The sequence below is a fragment of the Sparus aurata genome, chromosome 17, assembly GCF_900880675.1.
Source record: "Sparus aurata chromosome 17, fSpaAur1.1, whole genome shotgun sequence".
Lineage (NCBI taxonomy): Eukaryota > Metazoa > Chordata > Actinopteri > Spariformes > Sparidae > Sparus > Sparus aurata.
This window is the reverse complement of record NC_044203.1, coordinates 10,428,653-10,442,336: the sequence shown is the minus strand read 5'-3', so window position 1 is coordinate 10,442,336 and position 13,684 is coordinate 10,428,653. Positions and strand designations below refer to the sequence as shown.

The 13,684-nt window shown below is 42.8% G+C and overlaps 1 protein-coding gene across 8 annotated transcripts in view; it reads right to left on the bottom strand.

Moving 5' to 3' along the window:
• The window catches only part of LOC115567647 (neuroendocrine convertase 2-like), a 194,477-nt gene that overhangs the window by 8,223 nt on the left and 172,570 nt on the right, over nt 1–13,684 (bottom strand). For all 8 annotated transcript variants that reach the window (XM_030394421.1, XM_030394425.1, XM_030394428.1 and 5 more), the window contains 3 exons: nt 12,033–12,156; nt 5,545–5,714; nt 951–1,025 (listed from right to left, as the gene is read on the bottom strand). In XM_030394421.1, the coding sequence (XP_030250281.1) occupies nt 951–1,025; nt 5,545–5,714; nt 12,033–12,156 (369 nt within the window). The remainder of the gene's footprint in view (nt 1–950; nt 1,026–5,544; nt 5,715–12,032; nt 12,157–13,684) is intronic.

Sequence of the window (13,684 nt, the reverse complement as noted above, 5' to 3'; positions counted from 1 at the left end):
CTGAAAATACAAAGAGACCGTCTGGAAACAGTCCAATCCAGTGTGCTTCCATCCACCATTTCCACATTTCAATTACAAAGAAACTAAACACCTTGTGGAAAAGGAGTGGATAAAATAAAAAAGGAGAAATATTGCAAAAAATAAATAAATGTTTACACTTCGGCTGAGGTGTAAAGTTGGTGTATCAATTAAAGCACAATGCGCCCAAGTGCAACTAAAATAAATCCTGATGCACACGAAGCATGTGACTGAAACGTCACTCAAGCTTCAGCTAAAACTGGAGAGACGAGAACACCGGAGCTGTGTGGAGGGATGAGGAGAATGTAAATTCATTACTAAAGCAAAGATAAATAAATTACAGCCTGACAGATCATTTTTGAGGCCGATGCCAATACTGATATTAGGGAGCAAAAATTGAGATTTTGAAATATCGGCCAATATACACACATTTTTTGCACCCCCAATTGTGGTTATCAAGCCCTTGTGAAAAATATATATGATGGAGGCAGGAGAAGACATGAGTGCACTGAAACAGGAAACTAAACTGGAATTTTAATTATTTAAAGTCTCCCCATGCATCTTTTTGCACATCATGTTCTGTGAAAGCAAAAAGTTTTCATATCGGTCTATATGAGCATTTAGGCCTACACCCACAGTATATATCTCTCATGGCTCAATATAATAATATCAGCCAACTGATATATCGGTCGAGCTCCAACATAAATGTCATATTTACATAATTTCTCTCTTAATCGTGACATCTCATTGTGTCCTCTTCCTCTGTGAGGGTTTATTGGCACCTGTTTGAAAAATTAGCGCTACCAAGTGTTTCTCACTGAGCCCACTCCTAACACTCGTACCAGCAGATGATGGAAACACAGATTAATTCAAAATGAGTTTTTACTGGATGGAAAACTTACAGTATCTAGACATGCGGCGCTGCCACTTACCTGCAAAGCCATGATGGACGCCAAGGACCCGTTCAGGGACTGCTTATCCAACAGGTTTCCAGGTATCTTCACAATCTGGGCGTTGGAAAAGATATTTAATGTTAGGGACAAAGGGGAGGATGGTATAGAAACCACTGATCCAACCCTGTTGAAATTAGATCATTAAGTAGTTGTGTGCTCAAGCATATTTGTGTTAACTTGCATTAAGTTCAAGAGACAGATTTTTAAAAGAATAAGTAAAATTGAAGCAGAAGAGGATGATATTCTGATGTTCAGTCCGGGAATGCTAGCCACTACATTTCCCACAGTGCAGAAAAAAAATCTATTCATTCAACCCTCCTTCAGTTAAACACCCGCATCTTTGCAGTGTAGCCTCTCTGTTATAAATTGAAAACCTCCGCCCCCCCGAAACCTCATGACAACATCAGAGGTCGCCTTCCTCCAGAATGCCGCCATACAGCCATGTGCAGTCAACTCAACTTTGTGTGTAAAATCTGTGAACTGGCCCTTTAATCTGATTTCAATATTTATTTATAGATGTAGTAAATGATTTGCTCTTGTTAAGACTCCTTGAGGTCCTCCGTCTGTTGCACTTCACACCAGCAGCACTTGCAGCAGGGGTTGTGACTCCTTTGACATCATTTTCCCCCTCCTTATGGATGTCAGGAGCAAAGAAAAAAAATAAAAAAAATACAGAGAAAACGCCAGAGGAAATCTGATTCAACTTGGTTTTCTCAAGGAAAAAGACAAGGACAAACAGCTGAATTTGAAATCAATCAAAAACTGGCTCTGTCCACAGGAGCGACGTTCAGGCTCCGGTTACGATTTGATCTTGGCTCAAGTTTTCAGTGAGTGTTGACATCTCAGAGTTGTGAGGAATCCCGAGCCGGCAGCTTACAGCGGGGGTTTCAGTGATACAGTATTTACAAGGCACGAGGAAGTGGGAGCGCTGCAACAGACGGCACCGTACACGGCGCTTTCAATTATTTCTCACAGCATTCATGAAAATAGAAGCACAGCGGGGAGTACAGTATGAACAGCAAAACTATAAAAAGACATGGAGCGAAAAGAGAACTCCCAAGCTAAAATAAATGGCGTCGGATGCTGTTGCTGGTTAAGAGCTGAGCAGAGTGGATGCCGCCGAAACAGAGAAATCGCGTGGCGGATCGTAGACGGGGTGAGCGGTGATGGAGCAAAAAACCCGCGCATAAATAATTGTGGAGTTTGTGCGGAAGTTTTGATGTGATAGCGATCTTTAAAATCAGCCCCGAGCCCGAATTTGGTCTGATAAACATTCTGAGAGAGAAGCACCTTCGATGCGACGGTCTGCTGGATGAGAGGCACAGCCTGCCGTTCTCGCTTTGTTGACTTAAAGGGACAGTTCACCCCAAAACAAATTTCCTGTTTCGTGGGTAAGTTTCAAGTCAGAACTATTTCTCTCTACGAAACTACACCTGCCACCCGTATCACCGTGCAGAATGGTAACGGCCCTTTAACAATACTCAAGATGACATTCTGGTGACAGCACGGGATCTAAACATTAACGGTGTCCTCCTTGGCTAAGCTGTGGCGTTAGCTAGCTTCTAGGGCTTAGGCTTAGTTAGCTTGTTCAAATGCATTTCTAAAAACAGCTATCGATGAAATAAACAAGACCAGTGCCGTGTTCCAATATCCATACTTTCCGTACTTACTATACTTAGTTTGAGTACGTAGGGTGTTCCGATATCGATCGCGGTGAAAAGAAGTGTACTTAAAGGACCCGGATGTTGCACTCATAACGGCAAAATCGTTGAGTGTGCAACGATGTACACTTTGCGCACTCAACGGCCGCCATCTTGTCTACGTAGCGGAAAAAACGGAGCCAGGCAGAGGCGCTCCGCTCGGATTTTTTTTTTAAATAGCTTCTGAGACAACAGCGCCTGCAGCGGAGCCATATTGCAGGATTGTAGGATTGTAATTGTTAAAAAGTAAAGCCGCAGATGTCTTATGTTCACCGTTCAAAGCGGGATGTTTTTGCCGCCGCGGCGGCTGTCGCGATTGTAATTTCCGGTAAGTGCACCACGGAGTATTAGATTTGGAACAATACTCACCTGCTGAAATCTGCGTACTTAGTAAGTGTGGATAGTGTACTACGTTTAAGTGTACTCATGGAAGTATGGATATCGGAACACAGCACAGGTCTGCCGCCATGCTAGCTCCTGCGTGACGCTGTATCGCAGCTTCACAATGACAATCCTAACAAGCTAGTGTTTTGTACGTATTTTGTTTAACATGTTCATCGTGATGAGGTCTAGCACATTAGCGTGGAAACATTTGCTAATTAGCTCCTCCTAACACAAAGTAAAGCTGAGGCTGATGGGAATGGTATCAGTTTTGAAGGTGTTTGGGTCATAATGCATTTGACAGACTGAAACGTTTGACCTGATGACAGTGCTAGATGGAGAGTGAAGGGTTAAAACAAGTTAAGCGTCAATTCATCCGGTGTATTACTGAGCTACTGCGACTGAATATAATAACACGCACCAAACTGAAATAGTGTCACCGGAAACTAAGAATGGTTACCGCTTTTTGTTACCTTAGAACGAGTCTTTCATATCTGCAGAGGGAGCGGGTCCATCAAGTTGCACCGCCATATTTCTACAGCAGCTCAGACAGGACAAACCAAACACTCTCTACAGCCAGACAGAGCCTTTTGCGTTCCATGACAAACTATTCTGTTCCTGTCCTTCTGTTACTGCTCTGCGATGACACAGTGTCGACAGCCGCAGATTTAGAGCATTTTCTTATATTTTCTGTGGCTTTTTTGGCTAATTTTACTATTTTACTACAAATTTACTCTTGTACGACATTTTTGTGAATGAAATGGAGTGGGATGAGCTGCATTTCATAGCAATGTATGGGCGTTGACAAAATTATTTTAAGTCTTTGAGGTCCAGACAGTTCTGTCAATCTGATTTACAACACTTGGACGCAAGAAAACAGTCAGAAAAATATCAGAAATGTATGGTAAGAATAATAAAAAAAAATGGCTTTTGAAGGATCTTGGCGCGATGTTTTGGTCCTCATTAGTCTCTTTTTTTATTGATATCACCGTGTTCCCAGATCTCAGCATTTAACTCAATAAGAGCAGTGTTATTTATTACCCAGAGTGATGATGACCAAAACTACACAAAACATCGGACCCAAGTGGCAATAAACCGGAAAAATCCTTTGGGTTGAAAGCGTCAGATGGGTATATTCACGCAATGGCATGCACACACACCAGCACCGTATCCTGTCTGCCCTCTAAGTCATCAACAGAAACGGATGACAACCAGCTTTTCCTGGAGCTGATCTCTCTCTCCTCCCTTAGATGAGGAGCTGTTAGCGAGGGAGGGAGAGAGAGGCTCACAGACAGAGATGTTTGTTTCCCAGCCCTTCCACCGTCTCTGTGGGACGACCCTCCCCATCCACCCACCAACCAACCCCCCCCCCAACCTAGTGGATCAAACAAAGGACATCATTTGTAGGCCAAGTCTTTTTCTGAGCGTCTCTCTCGTCGGCTCTGCATACCAATCCAATACAGCCCAAGGAAAAAAAGCCACGCCGTGCTACATGTGTGTGTGTGAGTGTGTGTGTGTGTGTGTGTGTGTGTCTGGGCCGGGGGTTGGAAGGTCTGTTTGCCTCTCCGCCAAGCATCGATTTATCCTTTTCTCCAATTTATTTCTCCTCCTTGCCTCTACGATCCATTCAGATCTGCCTCTAGGGGAGGAACTCGGGGTAAAGACGTTGTCGGGCCTCGTCATCGCCTGCTAACACCGGCTCAAAACTCATCTACAGGCCCAGGGACCGTGTACCCCTGCAAGGACATGTCGGGCAACACAAACGGAGCTACCTGTCGACCAGCGGCACACTTTTGTCAGAGCTGTAATTGGCCTCATAATGCAGCGTAAAGGACACAGAAAGCAGGCTTCAGTGACTGCGAGCGGATAATGCAGAATTAAAGAGAATGATATTTGTTTCAGTTCAGACGCTGCGCTGGAAAGATGATTCGGTAGGCCACAAAATGTCCTCTGATTTCAAAGGGGAGTCATACCCTGCTCCTCTGTCTGCAGTAACAACTGTTGGGGAAGCCAGAATGATATTTAATTGTTCCTCATAATCAGGCCTAGACTCAGTGTACGAGCAGATATGATCAGAATAACAATATCTCAAGTCCCCATTCAACTCTCTCTCTGTCTGTACGATTCTGACATTTTCAGATGTTATTACTCAGACTCAAGGATTTGTATCCTAAAGCCGCATTGAACAGAATTGCTGCATGTGCACAAATCCCACTATCGTACCCCTACACACACACACATGCACACACACACACACGCGCGCACACACACACACACATGCATGGCAGAGATCTGCGAGCCATTCTTCAGTGTCACAGTGAGCGACGCCTGGCACATCCTTACACCTGAAGTTGATCAATGCAGATATGTCCAGGGGGAAATTGAAATCCATAGGAAATTAGGCGGCGCCAGTGATTTATTGGAATAGTAAATCACAGTGTGTGTGTGACGTGTGATACTTGTGTGTCCCCGCTCTGTGTACAGTACTGTACCTGGCGTCTGGCTGGCACGGTGATATCATCAGCCCGCACCTTCCTGTCTCTCTCCATTTGGTAGATCCACTGAATCAGGTCCAGAGGGGGGTAACGGCCACTCTGGTACACCCCCCTCTGAGGAACAGGATGACGCGACCCCATGGACACAATGCTCTCCAGGGGTCCCTCTGAAGCAAAAAAAGAGAGACAGCATAGGAACACTGTGAAAGCGGTGCATGGCACTGTGTGCCTCAGTGGCATCATTTCCATCCAAATGTCAAGTCAATTCTTTTTTTGCAATTGTTTGAAAAGTTGCCAAAGACTGCATGGAAATGAGCTCCCAAAATACATTTACTGACGCAAAGTAATAGAAATAAATAAATAAAGGCAGAGAAATCAGAAACAGGTATTTTGGGCTCACTTTTTCTGACGGAAAATTCGTGAATGTGTTTGTGCTTATTGTCACTATTAAAGACAATATTTCAAGTTACAACCCTTAAAGTTTTCATGAAATTACATTGCTTAGGATCAGCTTTTCTTCTGCAGTAGCCAATTCTGTAATGTCCTGTCTGTGTGGTGGTTTTCATTGTAAGTGCGACATTGAAACTGCTCACCTACACATGAACGATTCACAGGTAAACGTGGCAACACGTAATCCTCCATTATTGCCTGTAGTGTTATCGCATTGATATCATCCTCAGAGCTGTATTAAATTATAAGTAAGTATTGTGTCTGACGACTTTGTTACTTTTAATTCAAACCGAACATTTCCTACTGCTGTGTCCTCACATTTAAAACCATTCAACTGGCAAAACAGGGTAGATGGGTGGATTTTATTGTGAAGCAGTAACAATAAAATGTTTGAAGACGAAAAATAAAGAAGTACATTTGTTAGGTTTGTGGGAAACCGACAGTGGCTGTTCAATCACGATGGCAGCTTGACAGGTCAGATGCTCATCGTCGGTTATGGTGAACAAATACGCATTTCAGGACTTTTTTTCCCCCGCAAATATTCTGCCACTTTACAGGCGAATCATGCCAAGCTCACAAGTTTGTGAATTAGATAAAAAGGGTGTCCACTTCCAGTCCAATACAAAATGAAATAAAATAAACATTTCGCTGTGTGTTAAAACATGTTTTACCGTATTAAATGCACTTGCCATTTTCATTCAGCCCCTCTAATTTGTCACATGTCAATTCCGAATGAACTGGAAAATCGACTGGACAGGAAATGCAGCTATTCCCTCTTTGTGTTCACACACCAGCCCCCTTCAAGAGCAGCAGCAACGACATGTCCTCATTTTAAAAGGTTTCCCTCAACTCTCTGTGCTCGTGAGGAAATCTGTTTATTTTAAGAATTAACTTACAGGACATCAGGTAAAGCAAAAATAAAAATCCGACATGTGCGTATTTGTGTGAGGGGCTTGCATTCACGCGTGAGTGTTCGAACAGAGACAGTGTGCAGCGTGGACCCTGACTGAAGACTCACCACCCCCCACACAAACACACACTCCCACACCCCTTCCCTTGCTGTTTTTTTTTTTCTTTTTCCAGGTACACCGCTTGTGTTCCAGCTTGTTTTTTGTCCTGCTTTAATTGCTTTTTTTTTTTTTTTTTTTGCAGAGAAGAAGAAAAGACAACAACACGACGGCGAGGGCTGCAGCTAATGGAGAGGCTGTAATTGTGAATGGAGGCATTCATCTGGAGACGTCGTCCGTGAATTGCGCCGCACAATGCGCAGAGCCGGGCTGCTCAGATCACCAACCAGTCACCAAACACACACGCACACGCACACGCACACACACACAGGCGCACACATACGGACGCACACACCGAACCCCTTAGATCACTGGTGCTCAGAGGAGGAACGTAATCACACCTCCGCAGAGAGTAAGGCACCGAGGAGGGGAGGAGAGAAGGAGGAGAGGAGCTGGGGGGAGCAAGAAGAGAGGAGAGCATGTACAAGGAGAGAGGAGGAGAGGGAAGGAGGGGAGGGGGAGGAGGAGGAGACGTGATGGTGAAATTGATGTTTCCAACCATTTGATTTGGGCCATAGAGCCCAGAAGGCAGATCAGATAGAGCCACATGCACACACACACACACACACACACACACACACACACACACACACACACACACACACACACACATTTTTTGATAAAGAGTACATGCAAGTAAACACATACACATACATTCTGTGTACACACTCATAAACATATAAGATACACACAAGAATTCAGGGACAGTGTCTTTCCCACACACACATCATACAAAAACAAACAACCACACACACACACACACACACACACAGCCACACACACGTAAGCATGCATACACATACACACTTTGACAGACAGTAGGACACACATACATACTTTTAAAACTACACATCCTTCTAAACATTGTGTATAGAACTTGCCAGAGCTCATCGAACCATCTCACCAACCCCACGCTTCCCTCTCTCTGCTGAAACAGTTAAAACCCACACACATCCTTCAGCCAAACAAACAACACAAGACACAACAAAGCGTACGTGAGGATATGTATATAAAACCCACATCCCGGCGAGGCGAGACGAGGCACCTGTCAGCGCGGCGGCTCCTGCTACTACAGAGAAACATCAGGAAACAACAACTCAATTAAACACACCATCCCTGTTCAATTACTGCCACATAATCACAGCAATTTACCTTCACTTGCCGCACAGCCACCAAACAAACACGCACACGGGGGCAAGCGCGCATACAGAGGCGGAGGAACGCGCGCAGACACACACACAGATGTGGCTGGCTCACAAAAGACACCCGTAGCTTCATCCTACACGCCGTGATTGTAAAGCTCACCGTGTGGTATCTGCTGGCTAGCTGGCATGAAAGAGTTGGACGTTTGGCAGAGAACAATTCAAGTGGACTGCTGAATTACCGTGGCTCTAGAGGCAATTACATTCATATGTCCACTACAGTATATATGACAGCAGTATCACAGTCCCTGTCCTGTTAAATGCAGTCAGCTATATAGGGTGTGCATCAGTACACTCATGTGAGTGTTATAAATGTTTAAATCTGTCTGCAAGCTGAAAATAATATCTGTAAGTAGGTCAGCTGGGATGTAATTTAAAGGAATGCATCAGGGTTTGGTGGATTTCGGCACCTCATTGATAAGTAATGAGATCGTTGACATCAAAATCATCAACCGTCAGCCCTTATATAACAAGCTCTTCAGCATGTGTTATGACAAATGATAAAAGTATTGGAAAGAGTGACATTATAATTTTTCCAAAGAAAGTCCCCAGATTGGTTGAACTGTCCGTGTTTCTTGGCATGAATATCTCTAATTTGATCGTGTGCAGAATAATGTTCATTCCAGTTTAAATTTACGGATCACGAACAAAACAGACAATTATAACAAAACCATCGTGCACATCATTGCTAGCGTGCAACAAATGTTACTTAAACAAAGGAAGGACCTCTGATTGTAATAACAAGATTAATTTAAACACAGATGGACAGTTTAAAAAAAACACTTTGGCACATACATTTCTCTGTAATTAATTAAGCTTACTACATACTTACATACAACCGTCACTACCTTTATATCTTACAACGACCTTCTGAATTTTGGTGCTATTTACTCTATAGTGGTTTTCAAACAAAAGATGTTTTTTTTCAGTTTAAGCTCTTGCATATATCACATGATGTCACACATCCGATCTCCTGTGAACTCATTTTCAGCCAGTTTACAGTTAGTTAGCCAGAAGTAAGCCAAACCCCATTCATCCAACTTGTCCTGCACAACCCATGGATCGCAATCACACTCATATACACTTAGTTAGCAGTTTGTTAGGTACACCTAGTTTAAAATGAATGCAGTGTAATACAGCAGCCTTGCAATAAACTCTACCTTCATGAGGGTTAGAATGTTCATACATGTTTTCGTTATACGCAGGTTTTTGATCATCCTGCATGATCATGTTGGAGGATGCAGTTTTCATGAACGTTTTCCTGATATTTTGTCTACCCTCATTAACACAAGGTGTGAATCAGTCTGCGCTGATGTAGACTGCATAACTTTTAGCTTGGTATGCACAGCTAGCACTGCTCCCACTGGAAAGAGTGCGTGCTCTACAATAGTATAACAGTATTACTAAAATTACATCAAAATTTCTTAAAGGGATTAGACATTAGTTCTACATTTCGATTGAGTTGTGTACGGAGCAATCCGGAATTTGATCCAGGCTAAAAATAAGTTTCATTTGGTCGGGCGTTGCTATCACTTCCAGGTAAACGACCAGTGATACATCAGAGAGTGAGGAAGGAAGTCAGCGAATGTGAGGAATAAAACTTTTATGCAATTACCTCGTCCATGAACATTTCTGACTGGGTCCATCAACTTTGTTCTCATTCGGTTTAAATTGCGAGACCCCTTGTGGCGGAAAATACGTACTATGTGCATTTAAGAAAATTCTTTATGCATTGCTATGATAGCATGCCATGATATTTGAAACAGTAGTGTCCATTCAACTTTGAGGCAACTGTTGATGAAAAGCTCCTTCCTGTTTTAATATGACATTGCCTTGATGCACAAAGCAAGCACCACACAGAAATGTTATCCTCAGAACCTGACTGACCTGAAACCGTTAACACCTACAAGTCAATCACGTTAGTGGCCAACCTCACTAATGCAAATTCTTTCAACCAATTGACAAAGTCTGGTGGAAAGCCTCCCCCAGAAGACCTTCTCTGGTTGTGAAACAACATGGGTATTATGTTTGGGTGCCAGATTATACACATTGATACGGAACTTTTTTCAGGTAGTGTAAGTGGATAATTCTGTAGAAATATGAACTAAAAACAACACAATGTCTTATCTCATAACATTGTGTTCAATGTTTAAAAACATGAATGCATTTTTACCTTATTGCCAAGAATAATAAAAAAAAAGATAAGTAATCATTCTCATATCTATATGGCAAATATAAAGCTAGAGCTAGGAGACGATAAGCTTAGCTTAACATAGCATAACAGCTGGCTTTGTTAAGTTCAAAGGTAGCTCACTTATTATTACATTACTATCTGTTTGGTCAATCAAAACAAAAACTTCCGCCTTGTTCGAGTTTTCTGCTAAAGCTAAGCTAATTACCCCCTGCCTGTAGCTAAATATTCAGCGTACAGACATAAGAGGGGTAATGATCTACTCATCTAAGTCTCGGTAGAAAAAAACAAATAATTGTATTTCCCAAATGTAAGCATTATTTAACATATAATGATATTACATATCACATATAGGGCAAACTACTACATAATTATGTCATTGGGGAAAAGACTGAGGAATAGCAACACTGCACAAACCTGTGAATGAGTAGACTGTGTGTGTGTGTGTGTGTGTGTGTGTGTGTGTGTGTGTGTGTGTGTGTGTGTGTGTGGACAGCAGATTGACTAACAGCTTGAACTTGGGTTAGATCCAGGAGCACGGGGAGGGATACATGGATGGATGGAGTGAGAGGGAGAGGAGGCGGGGGGATAGCCATTGATTTCTCAACAGAGAGATCAGCATCTTGACAGATAGAGACGAGAGCAACAGAGCAAGGCACACACACACACACACACACACACACACACACACACGCACACACACACACACACACACACACTCAGACACACAGATAGAAAGGGTTCTCACTGTGGCCCTCAGGTAATTTCCACAACTTTACCATCTCTTTTCAGGTTTCCAAAACGATGATGGAGCAGAAAACATTTGATTTGAATAAAGTTGGAATAAAATGCAGGTTTTAATGTAGATAAGGAGCAAAAAAGTTTAAATTTTCGGAACAGTACATTTATAAAAGTCCTTGACTCTTCCCGACTATCTTTCAAAAGTCCATGATGCTCAGGACCTTTTTCACTGAAGGGAAACCCTGCTGACAAAGATCAACAGGAAAGTCTGAGTTCAGTGTCTCTTTCCCAGCATGCCTCAGTGATTCTAAAAACCCCAAAACCCCCGACAGGGACACGGAGGACGCCGCTGAGGCTTCGTGCCAGTGTGGCTAACGAGGTGTGTGCGTGTGAGTGTGTAAGGAGGTCGTGGGCACCGGGGGAGCTGACACACACCGAGGAGGAGGGGGTGGGATTGGGGAGGGGCAGCCAGGGGTCACGCTGTAATTACACATCACAGTCCCTGTGGTCAGTGGCCCGACTGACTTCTTCTGACTGCACCGACTCAACCAAAGCAGCAGAGATGGCAGGTGGCGGTGGGAGTTGGAAGGGTAGCACTTGAGGAAAACTTGGAGTAATCAAGACAGAACATTTCAAATTTCCCCTCGATAGTACTTGTTTATTTTTGCCATTTTCTGCTTTGAAACCGATACATTGATTAATTTAACAGTGGGTGTCATATTTTTCAAAAGTACACTGAGAGCATGTGTCAAACCTCCACAGTAGCCCTGCCTCCATTCTCACCCCAGAGTGCATGTGTTCAAAGCAGTGTGAGTGGTTGACACTCTCACATACCGTGCGTGGTCTTGTGTGGGTGGTAGGTGCCGTAGAGGATGAGTGTAACACTGAACAAGGCTCCGGATACCTCCTCGTCGTTCGGCCTTGTACAGCTCCCCACTGTTCCTTTGCGGTCAGTCACCTGGAAACAAACACATCGGCAAGGGCATCACTTCCCCAGACACCACTGATTCATGTGGAAAACTTTCTCCCTGCACTTAATATTACTCAAACATCCAAATCTACTAGTATGGACTGAATGGACTGAAAAACAAAAATGACAAGAAGTTATTATTTGCTTAAAGAGGTCATGTAATGCTTATTTTCAGGTTCATACTTTTATTTGATGGCCCTAGAAGAATAGGTTTACATACTTTAAATTTCGAAATTATTTTTCTGATGTGGTGCATTGCTTCAGCATCCCTTTTCACACTGTGTCTTGAATGCTCCGTTTTAGCTACAGAGTGAGACATCTTGCCTCTGTTAAGTCTTTGGTGTGAGTTGCACATGCGCATTACTTAACGGAGTAGGAGTAAGAGTAGGGCGGGTCATGAGGAGCAAGGTAGTGTGATCTAAAAAAAACGCTACTACAGCAGAACAACTGTATGTCTGCTGACTGGAATATGTATATACTATATATTAGAATAAATATATATATGAATAAATATATTTATATAATGCCTGTTACATATTGATGCACAAGCGTTACAGCAGTAAAGGCTTGACTTCGAACCAGGCGTTTCAGGCAGTGCAGGAGCTGTGTTTTTATTTTTTCTCAGAAAGAGTAACTCCCTTTGGCGTGGACCTTTTCACCTTGCAGACCTTTTGTTTGCACAAAAATGCTTCATAGCACAATAAAGGAAAGGCAAAAACCCTTTAATGGGTTAATGTAGTCAATGATTACATGTTGTTCAGTAAATATGCCTGAAAATAATATGGTGCTGCCTCAGATCAAAGCCTGTTATCATCATAAGAATAAAACAAAAAAACAATGCTGTGTCTTTAAGACACATAAAAGCAATCCTAACTTTCACAGTAGTGAAAGAGTGACATATTGCACACACCAGAAGTGATTTCAGAATTCTTTACTTATCTTATCTTTACCTAAATACCTTAGGCAGAGATAAGAACACATCATATTTGAGTATTCATTTTTGATTGTGCCCTTCATGGCTTTATACAACAGGACAGCTTGAGAGTGATAACAAATGGGATGAGTGAGAGGTGGGATGACATGCAGCAACAGGCTACAGGTTGGTTTTGAACACAGGGTCGCTCCAGCGAGGACGGAGCCTCTGAGCAAGGTTGATAAAGCAAACTCACAGGAACTGTCTTTATCCAAATCAGTTACTACAACAATCAAACATCTTAATACATTATTGGGCAATACAAACTTCAAAAAGGAAGCCAATGAAATGTCATAATCACCATTATAGTCTTCAGAATCTAAATGTTAAGTTTTGATCTTTTCAACAAATTTGGTAACATTAAACTCATGCTCAAATGCCTCAATAACCAGGCTGCTCCGATGGCGGGCCTGCTCAGAGTTATTGGCTCAGTAAGTTGAGGTGCACCTATGTATAATTGTAGGGTAAGTTAAACAACCTTTATAGAGAGATCAGTGCTTTCTCCATGAATGATGAGGCACTCCTCATTATGCTAATTGAATG